This window comes from Pipistrellus kuhlii, unplaced genomic scaffold, assembly GCF_014108245.1.
Source record: "Pipistrellus kuhlii isolate mPipKuh1 unplaced genomic scaffold, mPipKuh1.p scaffold_m20_p_11, whole genome shotgun sequence".
In the NCBI taxonomy this organism is placed as follows: Eukaryota; Metazoa; Chordata; class Mammalia; order Chiroptera; family Vespertilionidae; genus Pipistrellus; species Pipistrellus kuhlii.
Genome location: NW_023425416.1, coordinates 52,427,497 through 52,445,080, shown reverse-complemented (window position 1 = coordinate 52,445,080; position 17,584 = coordinate 52,427,497). Strand labels below are relative to the sequence as shown.

Here is a 17,584-nt window from a genome sequence, read left to right as displayed (position 1 = left end):
GGGACGTGGCCGGCCGCACAGACACGGTTCCGGATGGTTCTGCGGGCACCTGCTCGGGAAGGGGGTTAGGCTGATGCTGGTTCAGGGGAAGGCCCCTGCGTCTGCTCGTCAGTGTTCTAGCCGGCGAGCAACCGAGGGACGTCCTGGGAACCGTGAGCCACGGGAGGGGCACTGGGAAAGTGGACATTTATATACGTATATACAAATCTTATTGATGCCAGAGAGGAAGGGAGAGGCAGAGAGACATCCATGATGGGAGAGGATCACTGATTGGCCGCCTCCTGCACGTCCCCCACTGGGGCTTAAGCCCACTACCTGAGCATGTGCCCCTGACCGGAACCAAACCCGGGACCCTTCAGGCCACAGGCTGATGCTCTATCCACTGAGCCACACAGCCAGGGTGTAAAATACAGAGGTTGATACTGACATGTACAATAGCTAAGAGACTCAGAATAAAAACGCTCCAAAGGACTGAGAAACACAGAACACATCGAAGGCTCACGCGCAGGCACACCCCACAGGAATGGGCCTGAGAACGAGCTGCCCCCCCGCCCTCTCCCACCCGTCCACCCCCCGTCCTGGCAGCGAGCGACTCCCCCAAACCAAGCCTAGAAGCCGGGGTCCACTCCCCTGACCTTGGGGCGGGCAGGGGGCGGACAGATGGGCGGATGACGGAGATGGTGCTCTGGTGGAAGTGTCTCCCGGAGCCTCCAGAGGCCGTGGGTGTGAGGTGGGCCTCCCGCCCCCTCTGTGGGCAGCGGGCCAGGAGCCCGGGAGGGAGGGGCGGGGAGGGAGAGCCTGGGAGGGAGGGGCGGGGAGGGAGAGCCCGGGAGGGAGGGGCGGGGGCGGCCCGGGGTGGAGCCGGCGCAGGGAGGCCTGGAGGCTGGCTGGCTGGCTCTGACCCGAAGGCCCAGCTCCCTGGAGGCGGCCATGGGGAGCGGACGCGGAGGCCAGGCGGGAGGTGTGGACTCACACCTAACACGGATGAAGGGCAATGGCGAGAGGAATTGTTCTTCAGCAAAGGAGCAAAAGACGCATGTTTTTTAGACCTATGTGTCTTTTGTTGTTTTTTAAATATATTTTATTGATTTTTAAGAGAGGAAGAGAGAAGGTTAGAGAGTTAGAAACATCGATGAGAGAGAAACATCCATCAGCTGCCTCTTGCACACCCCCTACTGTGCCCGCAACCAAGGTACATGCCCTTGACCGGAATCGAACCCGGGACCCTTCAGTCCCCAAGCCGACGCTCTATCCACTGAGCAACACCGGTCTTGGCATTGTTTCTAACTCTCTATCCTCTCTGTGGAAAAAAAAAAAATAAATAAAAATAAAAATAAAAAAGGTCTAGGACCCAAATATAGTCTGAGCCCCAGATGTTGGTCTGGGTCCTTGGAGGGCAGTTCGGGCCAGGGATTGAGTTCTGGGCCTCGGGGGACAGTCTTTTTTTAATTTTTTATCTAAGAAGTGAATTTTCTTTATTAAAAAAAAAACAAGTGATCACATGGTGAAATGTGGGAGATGTAATGGTGGATTTTCTATTTCCCACAGCGGGTAGAATGATATTTTAAAGCACCTGGAGACACAGAAACATAAAACGTATTTAAATACTGCTGCATCTTCCTCCAAAATACAGCAATTTTCTTGGGAAAACAACTTATGGGGACGAAGAAAAGAAATCAGCATTAGCAGAAGGACGTCTTTTCATGCTGTTAACATACAGACCAAATTTTTAATCAAGAACCATCCCCCGTCCCCGGTCATTGGTGTCCGGCTTTACCAAAGTTACAATCTGGCCCCCTCTCCTCTCTGAAATCAGTGAACATTTTAGAACTAAACAAACCCCACAACAGCCCCATCTCCCAGGCCCTTCCACACGCACCACCTGGCCCCCAGCAGCCGAGCGGCCACCTGTTAATCAGGGCCCGGGGGCTCTGTGTGCGGAAGGTGCTCAGTGAAAACCACTGGGACCTGCTCCGGGCCAGCCCGGTTTCCTGATGGAGCCCCCCACCGGCCCCTCAGGAGGCGGGGACCCCCTTTCCCTGATGGAGCCCCCCCACACCGGCCCCTCAGGAGGCGGGGACCCCCTTTCCCTGATGGAGCCCCCCCACACCGGCCCCTCAGGAGGCGGGGACCCCCTTTCCCTGATGGAGCCCCCCACCGGCCCCTCAGGAGGCGGGGACCCCCTTTCCCTGATGGAGCCCCCCCACCGGCCCCTCAGGAGCCCGGGGACCCCGGTTTCCTGATGGAGCCCCCCACCGGCCCCTCAGGAGGCGGGGACCCCCTTTCCCTGATGGAGCCCCCCACACCGGCCCCTCAGGAGGCGGGGCGGGTGCGGGAGCCCAGTGACCGGGCGGTCCCGGGGAGGGAAAGCCCGGCCGGATGGGGAGGAGGAAGGGCACCCGGAGGAGGGGCTGCAGGTGCGAAGGCGGAGGCGGGAAGAGCCGGGCTGGGAGCTGTGGGGTGGGGGGCGCCGGCCGGGAACCCTGCGGGGAGGCCCCGCCTCCGTCCCGGTGCCACGCTCGCGTGGTCACGTGGCCCGCCCCCTGATCACGCGCTCATTTACGGCTGTCCACGCGCTCACTGACGGCTGTCCACGTGCTCACTGACGGCTGTCCACGCGCTCACTGACGGCTGTCCACGTGCTCACTGACGGCTGTCCACGCGCTCATTGACGGCTGTCCACGCGCTCATTTACGGCTGTCCACGCGCTCACTGACGGCTGTCCACGTGCTCATTTACGGCTGTTCACGCGCTCATTTACGGCTGTCCACGCGCTCACTGACGGCTGTCCATGTGCTCATTGACGGCTGTCCACGTGCTCACTGACGGCTGTCCACGTGCTCATTTACGACTGTCCACGTGCTCACTGACGGCTGTCCACATGCTCACTGAGCTCACTGACAGCTGTCCACACGCTCACTGACGGCTGTCCACGCGCTCAGTGACGGCTGTCCACGTGCTCACTGACGGCTGTCCACACGCTCACTGACGGCTGTTCAGATGAGGTAAGACTCCCCCCGGGGGCAGTCTTGGGACCCCATGTGGCCATCTGGGGTATGGAATGTGGTCTGGGTTACAGGTGGAGAACTACACTCCTGATACAAGACTGTATTGTGTTTTTGAGGCCTGGGCCTAGGGTAAGGTGACCAGACGGCCCGCTTTTGGCGGGACAGTCCCGATTTTTAACAATTTGTCCCGCGTCCCGCAGTGTTTTAAAAAAGTCCCGCTCTTTGGAAAGAAGGCACAAGCTAGGGGACGGCGGGAGAACGGGAAGGGAATACGGCTTTCGGCGGCCACATGGCTAGCCAGGATATGAGCTTTATATTATTTTTGTTAATTTTATAAAATTAAACTTTAATAATAATAAATAACTGTTGAGAACGGGTTATCGAGAACTGCTTATCAAAGTTCGCATTGTTGACCAGTTGTTAGAATTTGACCAGCATTTGGACTTAATGAACAATGGCATTTTTTGGGATTGGCAAGGACGAAAACGTTTTGAAACTGTCTCTCAGACGATACCCATCGTACTGCGTGCTAGTAGCTAAACAAGTGATGCCATTACAAATCAGCTGTTCAGATAATTTAGGTAAGTTGTTTATTTACTTCACAAATACATAAATTTTCTTGAATTTAGCAGACAGTACTCATATTATTTATATTTTATAGTGGCGGCAAAGAGTCTAGCTCCGGCCTTGAAAGTGACACGACTATACATAATTTTTATTTATTATATTTGTAAATTGTACTTATGTTAAAATTTTAAAAAATACATTACAGTACTATTTTTGTGTTCTATGAAAATTTTTGTTGCTCCATATAGACCAAATTTTTAATCAAGAACCCCTCCTCCCAGTCAGTGGTGTCCCACTTTACTAATGTTGAAATCTGGTCACCTTAGCCTAGGAATAATCTCGGCTCCACCCTGATGGTCTGGACCCGGATGTAGCCGCAGGTGTAGGTCCTTTGGCTGACCCTGGATGTAGGTCTGAGGCCCAGGTGTAGGTCTGTTGTCTCTGAGAGAGGTGATGTCACTAGGGGGCGCTGTGGGCACAGGTGCTAGGTTTGGGTCCAGGGCAGGACCTGGGGATGAGGAACGTGTGGTTCGGACTCGCCCTGATATTTACACTCCATGGTAGGGATAGGCAATGGGTTCCAGTCTGGGACTCCAGAATGGCCTTCTGGTCCAAGCTATAAAGGTCAGGGCCCCGGTGGATACCGATTTCGCTCAGGGGAGAGAGCCTCGGCCTGGGGACTGGAGGGTCCCAGGTTCAATTGCCTTCAGGGGCATGTACCTTGGTTGTGGGCACAGCCCCGATGTGGGGTGTGCAGGAGGCAGCTGATCGATGGTTCTCATCATGTTTCTAACTCTCTATCCCACTCTCTTCCTCTCTGTGGAAAAAACAAAAACAAAAATCATAGAAAAGGTGAACCCCAGATGTAGGTCTGGGTCCTTGGAGGGCACTTCGGGCCAGGGAGGGAGGTCTGGGCCACAGGGGGCAGTCTGGGTACCTCACCTGGCCATCGGGGGTATGGAATGGTGGTCTGGGTTACAGATTGAGAACTACAGTCCTGATGGAAGAATATTGTTTTTGAGGCCTGGGCCTAGGAATAATCTTCTGGGCTCCGCCATGACGGTATGAGACCTGGATGTAGGTCTGAGCCCGGATGTAGGTCTGGGTGCCTGGAGGGAGGTGTGGTCACTAGGGGGCGCTATGGGCCCAGGTGGGAGGTTTGGGTCAGGGGCAGGATCTCGGGGATGATGAAATGGTGGTGTGGACGAGCCTGGGTATTTAGACTCCAATAAAGGGATAGGCAATGGGTTCTTGTCTGGGCCCCGGAATGGCCTTCTGGTCCCCGCCATAAAGGTCTGGGGCCTGGCCAAACCGGTTTGGCTCAGTGGATAGAGCCTTGGCCTGGGGACTGAAGGGTTCCAGGCTGATTTACTGTTTGGGGCACAAATTTTGGCTGTGGGCACATTCCCAGTGGTGGGTGTGGATGCAGCTGATTGATGTTTCTCATCGACGTTTCTAACTCTCTATCCCACTCTCTTTCTGTGGAAAATCAATTATGAAAGATGAAGTCTGGGACCGGGATGGAGGCCTGGGTCCTGGGAGGGCAGTTCGGGCCAGGGAGGGAGGCCTGGGCTCTGGTGGGCTGTCTGGTACCAACGGGACATTGGGTTATGGAATGGTGGTCTGGGTTTCGTGTTCGGTTTTGTGGCCTTGGCCCCGGGTTGGCATTCTCAGCCCGCCATGATGGTCTGGGACCTGGATGGAGGTCTGGGCCCCGGATCTAAGTCTCAGTGCGTGGAGGGAGGTGTGGTCACTAGGGGGCACTATGGGCCCAGGTGGGAGGTTTGGGTCAGGGTCAGGACCTCTGGGATGATGAAATGGTGGTGTGGACGAGCCTGGGTATTTAGACTCCAATAAAGGGATAGGCAATGGGTTCTTGTCTGGGCCCCCGGAATGGCCTTCTGGTCCCCACCATAAAGGTCTGGGGCCTCCCCTGGACATCTGGTGATGGAATGGTGGTCTGGGTAAGAGAGGGACAACCACAGCCCTGAGACAAGCCTGGACTCTGTGTTTGAGGCCTGGGCCCCGGGGTGATCTTCTCGGCCGTGAGGTCTGGGCCCCGGATGGAGGTCTGGGTCCTGGGAGGGCAGTTCGGGCCAGGGAGGGAGGTCTGGGCTCTGGTGGGCTGTCTGGTACCACAACGGGACATTGGGTTATGGAATGGTGGTCTGGTTTTATATGGAGATCTAGTCCCGACACACCATTGTGTTTGGTTTTGTGGCCTTGGCCCCAGGTTGGCATTCTCAGCCCGCCATGATGGTCTGGGCCCCGGATGGAGGTCTGGGCCCCGGGGGGCGGTCTGGCACCTCCTGTGGACATGTGGGGTATGGGTTACAGATGGGGAACTATGCCCCTGAGACAAGCCTGGCCTTTGTGTTTGAGGCCGGGGCCTGCCCTGAAGGTCTGGTCCCAGGTGTGGACAGCGGGTCAGTGTGGGAAGGGGCCCAGGACACCTCCATGCAGAAGACACCGAGCTGGGGAGCCCTCCCAGCCCCAGGTAGGGGGTGGGGCGGGCGGCTCAGACACAGGCCCGTGCACGGCCGTGAGCCGCTGCTTCCTCAGCCGGACGGTGCCATCCTTCCCGTCCCTTCCAGACGGACAAGCCCTGCCCTGGAGCAGGGGTGGCCAGTGGGAGCGTTCGGGGGGGAGGGAAGGGAGGGAGGCCTCCCCCGGATGCCCAGCCCACCTCCCACCCTCCGGTGACGCCGGGCAGCCGGCACCTCGGACCAGGCCGGGGCTGGCGGGCGCAGAGAGCAGACGCAGGCAGTGTGTTACCCTTTAATGAGGAGCTGGCCGGGCGCCCCTCCACGGCCCGCGGGCAGCGCCCTCACACGGCCGCCGAGGCTGGTGCCGGGCCAGCCCTCGGCCACCCCCCCGGAGCAGGCTCGCCCCTCGGACTGGGGTCGCGGCAGCAGCAGAGGCCGAGGCGGCTCAGTGAGGTCAGGGCGGAGGGCGGGGGCAGACAGAGGGGCCCTCCTTCCTGTGGGGACCCCGGAGGGACCAGGCCAGTGTTAGGACAGTGCAGTCTCCCTTCGTACCGGACGCCCGAGGCCAACAGCGCTGAGCGCGGTCCGGGGGCGCGGGGCCGGGAGCAGGCCGGCCGCCCAGGGGGCTCCTGGCCGCGGGCCCGCCGAATGCGGGCGGCAGGGCCCGGCAGGCCCGCCGGAGACGGCGCCACCTCTAGGAACGGCCGGTTGGGCGCTGAGGCATCTGCGGAGCCGCCCCTCGGGGCCAGGGCTGCCCACGGGGCTCGGCGGGCCTACAGGTCCGTGACCTTGTTCTCCACGGCTGCCGCCACCTGCTGCAGCCGGTAGCCCAGCTGCATCTTCTGCGCCGTGCTGTCCTCCTCCAGGGCCGTGATGATCTGTGCGCGGGGAGACCCCAGGCCCTGTGAGCTCCCTCCGCAGGGCCAGGAGCCCGCCCACCCCGTCTCCCCATCCCCTCCCACCCCGTCTCCCCACCCTCACCCCACACCCGTCTCCGCGGCCCAGCCCTCCCACCCGTTCCCCATCCCTTCACACCGGCCGTCTCCCCCGCACTCCCACCCGCCCGTCTCCCCCCCACCCTCCCACACGCCCCGTCTCCCCCGCCCTCACCCACCCCGTCTCTCCCATCCCTCACCCGCCCCGTCTCCCCACCCCCACCCACCCCGCTCTCCTCACCTCACCCACCCCGTCTCCCCCCTCCACCACCCGTCTCCCCATCCTCACCCACCCCGTCCCTCCCACACCCGTCTCCCCCCCCTCACCCGCCCCGTCTCTCCCCACCCTCACACAGACCCACCCCGTTATCCCGTCCCGCCCTCCCACCCCGTCTCCCCATCCCCTCCCACCCCGTCTCCCCACCCTCACCCGCCCCGTCTCCCCACCCTCACCCACCCCGTCTCCCGGCCGCCCTCCCACCCCGTCTCCCCCACCCTTACCCACCCCGTCTCCCCACCCTCTACCCCACCCCGTCTCCGGCCCCACCTCCCACCCCTCTCCCCCCCCTCACCCACCCCGTCTCCCCACCCTCACCCACCCCGTCTCCCGGCCGCCCTCCCACCCCGTCTCCCCATCCCCACCCACCCCGTCTCCCCACCCTCACCCACCCCGTCTCCCGGCCGCCCTCCCACCCCGTCTCCCCATCCCCACCCGCCCCGTCTCCTGGCAGCCCTCCCCCAGGCCGCCCCCCCGGCCGCCCTCCCCCCCCCCCCCCGTCGGCCCGGCCTCCCCCCCCGTCGGCCCCCCCCCCCCCCCGCCCACCTGGTCGTAGTACTTGTTGATGTACTTGTAGAGCTCGTGCAGGGCCACGCGCGCCCCCAGGTCCCCGGAGTGGTTCTGGGGGAGACGGGAGGCACAGCGATGAGCCCCCCAGGGGGCCCAAGAGCCAAGGAGGGGGCGGGGCCTCGGGGAGGAGGGAGCAGCCTGCAGTGTCCGACGGGCCTGGGGCCACGGGCCTGCCTCTCCCCCCGGGGGCTCAGCTGGGCCCTGGGTCCTCGTCCAGGTGGTCTGGCCCCACCCTTGGTCCCGGCCCCTCCTCGGGGCATCTCGGATGTGGAGCTGAGGGCCCCACTGGGGAGCCCCTACAGGGCCCAGCGAGAAGCCAATGGAACCCTCGCTCCGAGCACCCTGCCGCCAGGAGGAGTGTGCCCGTTCCCGGGCTGCCGTTCGGAGCTCCTTCAGGAGAAGGGGGCGCGGGCTGAGCCCCAGTAGCCTGGCCGCCTGGGCTGTTGTCCACAGACCCCACAAAGCAGGCGTGCGCAGGGGCAGGCCGGGGGGGGGGGGGCGTCTTAACCAGAGGCAGAGCGAGGGCCAGGGCCGCACCCGGGACAGCTCGGCCAGCAGCGAGTTCATCTCCTGGTCGCTGGCGGGCACGGCCTCTCGGATGTCAGCGTAGTACCTGCCGGAGGCGGAGGCGGAGATTGTGGGGACCGCAGCTGCTGGAGCACAACCCCCCACCCCCTCACCCCTCACCACCAGGCCCACCCCTACCTCTCCACCATCTGTTTGTAGCGCGGGATGTCCCGAGCGTACAGCAGCTTGTTGATGGGCGAGTCCTGGGGCCGGGCAGGTGGGAGGGGGAAGCAGAGGAGCCTGTGAGCGTGACCCACTGTCCCAGGAGCGCCCCCAACTGTCCCAGGAGTGCCCCCAGTTCCTCCTCCGCCCGCCTTCTCTGCCTGCCCTGCTCTCGCCTCGCCTCGCCCCGCTCCCCCCAGCAGCTCCACAGCTCCTCCCCTCCTGCTCCAAGGTCCTTCCCAGCTCAGGGCCTCCGGGGCCGCCCCTGGGCCCAGCAGGGCCTGGCCGGCAGGGCAGGCGGGGCCGGCGCCCTGAGCGGCCCTCCTGCCTCCCGGTGCTGCCTATTCCCCAAGCGATCATTTCTTTATTTTTATTTTACGGATTTCAGAGAGGAAGGGGGAGGGAGAGAGAGAAACATCAGTGATGAGAGAGAATCATGAATCATGGATCAGCTGCCTCCTGCACGCCCCGCCCTGCATAATCGAACCCGGGACCCTTCAGTCCACAGGCCGACGCTCTACCCGCTGAGCCGCACCAGCCAGGGCCCCCAGGCGATCGTTTTTAAAATCAGAAAATTGGCCGGGGATGTGAAGTCGGTTTCCCAGGCCAACCCACTCCTGCGTGGCTGAGCTGGGACCAGGAGCAAGCCTCTTAGATGAGAGCCTGCAACTTCCACCAGCAGCCGCCTCCTCGCCCACCCCCGGGAGCGGCTCCCAGCTCTGCCCCCGTGAGGGCTCTGGGGGCAGCCGCAGCCTCCTTCCCGCGGCAGCTGCCATCTCCCGGGGCTGCTGGGAGGCTGAGGCTGATGGCGCTGGGCCCTGAGGGGGACAGGAGCCCAGGCTGGGCTGGGGCGATGGGCGCCTGCTCCATGGGGGATGCCTGGCGTTCTGAGCTGCCCAGGAGGCATCTGCAGTTTTGCTGGGACCGGGAGGCAGTGACGCGGGAACAGAAACCCAGCCGCCCCCGTGGGCGCCATGGAGGCCGGGCGGCTTCACAAGAGGCAGAGATCGTCCTCAGGCCACAGGCAGCCGTCAGGCCTGGACGGAGCCCGGCCCCCGAGGCCCTGCCTGCTGGGCGGCCCTGTATGTCCAGACGCTCTGGACTCTGACTAAGGTCACAGCACAGCCCGCCCTGTGCCACCAGACAGCCCTGCACTTCCCGCTGCTCCCGCAACGCCCTCACCTCGAGGCCCTGCAGGCTGCCCCGTCTTAACCCCGTGAGTCAGCAGCTCATCTTCTCCTTGCTCATCCTTCAAGAATGAGGCCCCACCACTTCCCCGGAAGCGGGGACAAAGCCTGGCCTGGGCCTGGGGCAGGGGCCTGCCGTGGCCCTCCCCCTCCCTGAGGTTCTCAGGAAGCCTGGGATCTGTGTGCACGGAGGGCCTGGGATTTGTGTGTGTGCATGGAGGGCCTGGGAACTGTGTGTGTGCATGGAGGGCCTGGGATCTGTGTGTGCACGGGGAGCCTGGGATCTGTGTGCACGGGGAGCCTGGGATCTGTGTGCATGGAGGGCCTGGGATCTGTGTGTGTGCATGGAGGGCCTGGGAACTGTGTGTGTGCATGGAGGGCCTGGGATCTGTGTGTGCACAGGGAGCCTGGGATCTGTGTGTGTGCATGGAGGGCCTGGGATCTGTGTGCACGGAGGGCCTGGGATCTGTGTGTGTGCATGGAGGGCCTGGGATCTGTGTGTGTGCATGGAGGGCCTGGGATCTGTGTGTGCACAGGGAGCCTGGGATCTGTGTGTGCACGGAGGGCCTGGGATCTGTGTGCACGGAGGGCCTGGGATCTGTGTGTGCACGGAGGGCCTGGGATCTGTGTGTGTGCATGGAGGGCCTGGGATCTGTGTGTGCACAGGGAGCCTGGGATCTGTGTGTGCACGGAGGGCCTGGGATCTGTGTGCACGGAGGGCCTGGGATCTGTGTGTGCATGGAGGGCCTGGGATCTGTGTGCATGGAGGGCCTGGGATTTGTGTGCATGGAGGGCCTGGAATCTGTGTGTGCATGAGGGCCTGGATCTGTGTGCACGAGGGCCGGGATCTGTGTGCAACGGAGGGCCTGGGGATCTGTGGTGGGGTGCATGGAGGGCCTGGGATCTGTGTGTGTGCATGGAGGGCCTGGGATCTGTGTGTGTGCATGGAGGGCCTGGGATCTGTGTGCATGGAGGGCCTGGGATCTGTGTGTGTGCATGGAGGGCCTGGGATCTGTGTGTGTGCATGGAGGGCCTGGGATCTGTGTGCATGGAGGGCCTGGGATCTGTGTGTGCATGGAGGGCCTGGGATCTGTGTGTGTGCATGGAGGGCCTGGGATCTGTGTGGCACGGAGGGCTGGATCTGTGTGTGTGCATGGAGGGTCTGGGATCTGTGTGTGTGCATGGAGGCCCTGGGATCTGTGTGTGCATGGAGGGCCTGGGAACTGTGTGTGTGCATGGAGGGCCTGGAATCTGTTGTTGCACAGGGAGCCGGGGATCGTGTGTGTGCATGGAGGGCCTGGGATAGGTGTGTGTGCATGGAGGTCTGGATCTGTGTGTGTGCATGGAGGGCCTGGGATCTGTGTGTGTGCATGGAGGGTCTGGGATCTGTGTGTGTGCATGGAGGGCCTGGGATCTGTGTGTGCACAGGGAGCCTGGGATCTGTGTGCATGGAGGGCCTGGGATCTGTGTGTGTGCATGGAGGGCCTGGGATCTGTGTGTGTGCATGGAGGGCCTGGGATCTGTGTGCATGGAGGGCCTGGGATCTGTGTGTGTGCATGGAGGGCCTGGGAACTGTGTGTGTGCATGGAAGGGCCTGGGATCTGTTGTGCAACAGGAGAGCCTGGGATCTGTGTGCATGGAGGGCCTTGGATCTGTCGTGTGTGCATGTGGAGGGGTCTGGGACTCTGTGTGTGTGCATGGGAGGGCCTGGGATCTGTGTGGTGCACAGGGAGCCTGGGATCTGTGTGCATGGAGGGCCTGGGATCTGTGTGTGTGCATGGAGGGCCTGGGATCTGTGTGTGTGCATGGAGGGCCTGGGATCTGTGTGTGTGCATGGAGGGCCTGGGATCTGTGTGCACAGGGAGCCTGGGATCTGTGTGCACAGGGAGCCTGGGATCTGTGTGTGCACAGGGAGGCCTGGGATCTGTGTGTGTGCAGGAGGGCCTGGGAGCTGTGTGTGTGCAGGGAGGGCCTGGGATCTGTGTGCATGGAGGGCCTGGGATCTGTGTGCACAGGGAGCCTGGGATCTGTGTGCACAGGGAGCCTGGGATCTGTGTGCATGGAGGGCCTGGGATCTGTGTGTGCACAGGGAGCCTGGGATCTGTGTGCACGGAGGGCCTGGGATCTGTGTGTGTGCATGGAGGGCCTGGGATCTGTGTGTGCACAGGGAGCCTGGGATCTGTGTGCATGGAAGGCCTGGGATCTGTGTGTGTGCATGGAGGGTCTGGGATCTGTGTGTGTGCATGGAGGGCCTGGGATCTGTGTGCACAGGGAGCCTGGGATCTGTGTGCACGGAGGGCCTGGGATCTGTGTGCGTGTCCCACCCGCCCCACCACGGCCCCCGTCCCTGACCGCTCACCCGGCCCAGCTTGTGGTCCGCCAGGGTGCAGGCGTCCATGAAGGTCTGTGCGATGACCAGCAGCACGGCGTCCATGTTGTCTGAGGTCTGCACGTCGAACACAAACTGCGGGTTTTTGATGATGTTGATCCAGAACCTCAGCGGCAGGCTGCGGGCGGGGCGGGCGCGGTGTGAGCGGGGCTGCGGGGCGGACGGGGCCCGCGCCCGCCGCTGCCCACCTGTTGGTCTTCCAGATGTGCACGGTGTCCTGGTCGGAGATGCCGTGCTGCGCAGCCTGCTCGTCCAGCAGGTCGAAGAAGTACTTGACGGCCAGCGGGGCGGGCCGGCCGGCGCCGAGGATCGCCTGGAACAGGTCGTCCACGAAGGTCTGCAGGGTGCCCTGGGGGCGGGCCGGGGGCGGCGGTCAGCGAGGGCCGGGCTCCGGCCCGCGGGCTGCCCCCGCCCGCCCGCCCGCGCGCGCGCCCACCTTCATGGACAGCAGGCGCGTCAGGTAGATCTCGGGGATGGCCTTGGCCCGCTCACGCTCGCCGCCCCGCAGGCTGCCCCTCCGCCGCCGCGGCTCCGGCTCCTCGCTGGGCTTGACCAGGTGCCAGGGCCGGACGCCGCCCTCGTCCACATCCTCCAGCATCGGGGTCCCTGTGCCAGGACGCCCTGAGCCGGGGTCCTGCCAGCCCCCGGGCCGGGACACCCGGGCGGCTCCGCTGGGTGGGACGGGGGCAGACCCGGGCCCACCTGAGGTCAGTCCTCTCCCCACCGCCGGCCACCACCGGCCACCACCGGCCACCGCCGGGCAGAGCAAGTGCAGGGGCGGGGCAGCGGGGGACACTTACTCTCTCCAGGGACGTAGTCCTGGTTTTCCCGAAGGGCGTGCTTGGTGAGGCAGGGGACCAGGGCCACCGTCGCTCCATCCGGGACCTGCTGACCACAGCTGGTGACCCCTCTGCCAGCCGCCCCCCCAGCCCCTCCTCCAGCCCCCCAGCCCCTCCTCCAGCCCCCCATACCCTCCTCCAGCCCCCCATACCCTCCTCCAGCCCCCATACCCTCCTCCAGCCCCCCAGACCCTCTTCAGCCCCAGTCCCCTCCTCCAGCCTCCCTATACCTCCAGAACCCCTCCTCCAGCCCCCCAGACCCTCCTCCAGCCCCCCAGTCCCTCCTCCAGCCCCCATACCCTCCTCCAGCCCCCCATACCCTCCTCCAGCCCCCATACCCTCTCCAGCCCCCCGACCCCGCTTTCCATCTCCTCCAGCCCCCCATACCCTCCTCCAGCCCCCCAGACCCTCCTCCAGCCCCCCAGCCCCTCCTCCAGCCCCCCCAGCCCCTCCTCCAGCCCCCCATACCCTCCTCCAGCCCCCAGGCCCTCCTCCAGCCCCCCAGACCCTCCTCCAGCCCCCAGTCCCTCCTCCAGCCCCCAGACCCTCCTCCAGCCCCCCCCAGGCCTCCTCCAGCCCCCCCCCAGGCCCTCCTCCAGCCCCCAGGCCCTCCTCCAGCCCCCCAGACCTCCTCCAGCCCCCCCAGGCCCTCCTCCAGCCCCCCAGACCTCCTCCAGCCCCCCCAGTCCCTCCTCCAGCCCCCCAGCCCCTCCTCCAGCCCCCCAGACCTCCTCCAGCCCCCCAGGCCCTCCTCAAGCCCCCCAGACCCTCCTCCAGCCCCCCCAGACCCTCCTCCAGCCCCCCAGACCCTCCTCCAGCCCCCCCAGACCTCCTCCAGCCCCCAGGCCTCCTCCAGCCCCCTCAGACCTTCCTCCAGCCCCCCAGCCCCTCCTCCAGCCCCCCAGCCCCTCCTCCAGCCCCCCATACCCTCCTCCAGCCCCCAGACCCTCCTCCAGCCCCCCCAGGCCCTCCTCCAGCCCCCCCCCAGGCCTCCTCCAGCCCCCAGTCCCTCCTCCAGCCCCCAGTCCCTCCTCCAGCCCCCCCAGACCTCCTCCAGCCCCCAGGCCCTCCTCCAGCCCCCTCAGACCTTCCTCCAGCCCCCCAGCCCTCCTCCAGCCCCCCAGCCCCTCCTCCAGCCCCCATACCCTCCTCCAGCCCCCAGACCCTCCTCCAGCCCCCCAGCCCCCTCCTCCAGCCCCCCCCAGGCCCTCCTCCAGCCCCCCCAGGCCTCCTCCAGCCCCCAGTCCCTCCTCCAGCCCCCAGTCCCTCCTCCAGCCCCCCCCAGGCCCTCCTCCAGCCCCCAGTCCCCCCTCCAGCCCCCCCAGACCTCCTCCAGCCCCCCCAGTCCCTCCTCCAGCCCCCCCAGCCCTCCTCCAGCCCCCCAGACCTCCTCCAGCCCCCCAGGCCTCCTCCAGCCCCCCAGACCCTCCTCCAGCCCCCCCAGACCCTCCTCCAGCCCCCCCAGACCTCCTCCAGCCCCCCAGGCCCTCCTCCAGCCCCCAGACCCTCCTTCAGCCCCCCAGGCCCTCCTCCAGCCCCCTCAGACCTTCCTCCAGCCCCCCCAGACCCTCCTCCAGCCCCCCAGTCCCTCCTCCAGCCCCCAGTCCCTCCTCCAGCCCCCCAGCCCCTCCTCCAGCCCCCCAGGCCCTCCTCCAGCCCCCCAGCCCCTCCTCCAGCCCCCCAGGCCCTCCTCCAGCCCCCCCCCCCCCGCCCCACACACACACCTTGTAATGCTGCAGAGTGTTCAGGCGCCTCCACAGACCCTGGACCTCGGAAGTCACGTCCTCGTCAGAGAGGACGAGGTGCCCGGCCACCCCAGACCGCCACTCTGCAAGGGGAGGCGGGGCTGGCCCAGGCCCGGAGCGGCCTGCCTCCTGGGCCCCGGCCCTCCCGGGGCCGCCCACCCAGCCTCCGAGAGCCAGAAGCAGGTGCCCGCCCAGGTGAGGTGCCCCAGCCAGCTCTGCCCCCAGCAGGTGCAGGCCCAGCCTGGCCGGCCCGGCGCCCGCTCGGGACCGCCATGCCCCCCCCCCCGCCTCACCGACGTCCAGGGTGCGGGAGTCGGGTCTCTGGGCGAGCGGCAGGCCCTTGCACAGCTGATCCAGCATCTTCTCCTTGGCCTGGGAGATGGTGTCGCAGTCCAGCACCTTCACCGGCACGCCCTGGGCCTCTGCCGCCCCCGGCCCCACCGCCAGCAGCGCGTTCAAGGTCTGACAGGGACACCGGCGTCAGGGTCCGGCCGCACGGCACGGCCAGGCGCGGGCAGGGCAGGGCGGCCATGGGAGGCTCAGGGCCCCTCCCCGCGGCCCCGCGCCACGCCCAACATCTGTGGGTGAGGGGCACCTAACAGGAGCGAGGCCCGGCCTCCGTGGCCCGAGGTGGAGAGTCGACCTAGGAACCAGGAGGTCACGGTCCGATTCCCGGTCAGGGCACAGGCCGGGCTGGGCCTCGATCCCCTGGGCCTCAGGGGGCAGCCGATCCACGGTTGTTCCCTCTCACCACGGATATTCCATCTCTCCCTTCCTCTCTGACATCAACACAAACTCATTAAAAAACACCAGTGACCGGGGCTCGGGGCTCAGGGGTCAGGCTGAGGCACCGAGGGATGGGCACCCCCCCCCACAGCCTAATGGACGAGCAGGTCAGCGAAGCCCAAATGGGCTTTTCCCAAAGGAACTGTGTGGGTCCCGACGGAAGCAGAGCCGAGGGCGCTGCAGGCAGGTCTGCCGGGGGCTCCCGCCCGGCGGGCACAGCTCATCCCCGACAGGAGGGTGCGGCCAGGCCGGCAGACACACAGGCGCTGGCACGGAGGCCGGCCTGGGCTGGGCAGGGCCGGCAAACACACCCTGGCTGTCCGCCCCGACCCCGTCCCAAGCCTGGGACCTCCCGAGGCCCCGTCCTCCAGCCTCTATCCTGCTCAGCTGCTAACGGTCTCTCTCAGAGGCCTGGCAGGTTCTGTGCCCCGCAACACACAACACACGGCCTGTCATCGGGACTGACAACAGGCACGCGCACACACACACACACAACCACACGGCCTGTCATCGGGACTGACAACAGGCACGCGCGCACACACACACACACAACCACACGGCCTGTCATCGGGACTGACAACAGGCACGCGCACACACACACACACAACCACACAGCCTGTCATCGGGACTGACAACAGGCACGCACACACAGACACACACAACCACACAGCCTGTCATCGGGACTGACAACAGGGACGCGCGCACACACACACACACAACCACACGGCCTGTCATCGGGACTGACAACAGGCACACGCACACACACACACACACACACACACACAACCACACAGCCTGTCATCGGGACTGACAACAGGCACACGCACACACACACACACACACACAACCACACGGCCTGTCATCGGGACTGACAACAGGCACACGCACACACACACACACACACACACAACCACACGGCCTGTCATCGGGACTGACAACAGGCACACGCACACACACACACACACACACACACAACCACACGGCCTGTCATCGGGACTGACAACAGGCACATGCACACACACACACACACACACACACACACAACCACACGGCCTGTCATCGGGACTGACAACAGGCACGCGCGCACACACACACACACAACCACACGGCCTGTCATCGGGACTGACAACAGGCACGCGCACACACACACACACAACCACACGGCCTGTCATCGGGACTGACAACAGGCACACGCACACACACACACACACAATCACACAGCCCGCCGTCGGGACTGACACCCAGGTGCACACGCACACACGCACTCTCACACACGCACACATGCACACGCACACGCGTGCATGGCCCTCACCAGGGGCCGGTACTCCACGTCTTCACGCAGGAGGCGGTTGTCGTTCAGGGTGTACTTGGCTTTGCCCGTCACACTGTCCACGGGCCCCTTGTCCACCTGGTGCTTGATCCCACGGAAGAGCATGTACAGAGGCTCCCCCACTGCGTCCTGGGGAGGCAGTGAGCGCCCTGGGGCAGGGGACGGGCAGGGGACGGGGACGGGCAGGGGCAGGGGATGGGCAGGCGCAGGGGGGGCAGGGGCAGGGGACGGGCAGGGGCAGGGGACGGGCAGGGGCAGGGGACAGCCTGGGGCCAGGGTCCCGTGGTTGGAGCCGCCCTCCCGCCCCTCGGCCCCGCACCCGCACCCGCACCCGCACCCGCACGAAGCTGTAGAGGCAGATGGACATCCAGTTGGTGAGCAGCTTCTCCACCACGCTCTCCGTCCTGTGACAGGAGGGCGGGCGGGTCAGCAGGCGCTCAGAGCCCAGGCCCGGGGGTCCCCCTCGGCTCCCCGGGGCTCCCCCAGGCCCCGCCGCACCGACCTGCGCAGCATCAGCTTGGGGTTCTTGGCCACGTACTGGGCCACCAGGTGGCTGAGCAGCGTGCGCAGGATGTCGGTGAAGTACTCCAGCTTGCCGTGCAGCGCCACGGTGAGCAGCGACGCCACGTAGGCGCGGTCCCGCGCGGAGAAGGTGCGCTGGCTCTCCAGCGTGTGGATGAACTGGGGGAGGGGGGCGCTCAGAAACCGGGGGTGGGGCGGGCGGGCACGGAGTGGG

The 17,584-nt window shown here is 65.0% G+C and overlaps 1 protein-coding gene across 1 annotated transcript in view; it reads right to left on the bottom strand.

Annotated features, from left to right (window-relative positions):
• Nucleotides 1–6,361: 6,361 nt before the first annotated feature.
• PLXNB1 (plexin B1) overlaps nt 6,362–17,584 on the bottom strand; it is a 29,837-nt gene continuing 18,614 nt past the window's right edge. The window contains 13 exon segments of the mRNA XM_045579626.1: nt 6,362–6,939; nt 7,820–7,894; nt 8,381–8,456; nt 8,549–8,613; nt 12,119–12,266; nt 12,337–12,497; nt 12,585–12,754; nt 12,949–13,033; nt 14,712–14,815; nt 15,026–15,194; nt 16,831–16,977; nt 17,186–17,252; nt 17,351–17,529. Of these exon segments, the coding sequence (XP_045435582.1) occupies nt 6,835–6,939; nt 7,820–7,894; nt 8,381–8,456; nt 8,549–8,613; nt 12,119–12,266; nt 12,337–12,497; nt 12,585–12,754; nt 12,949–13,033; nt 14,712–14,815; nt 15,026–15,194; nt 16,831–16,977; nt 17,186–17,252; nt 17,351–17,529 (1,551 nt within the window). The 3' untranslated portion in view covers nt 6,362–6,834.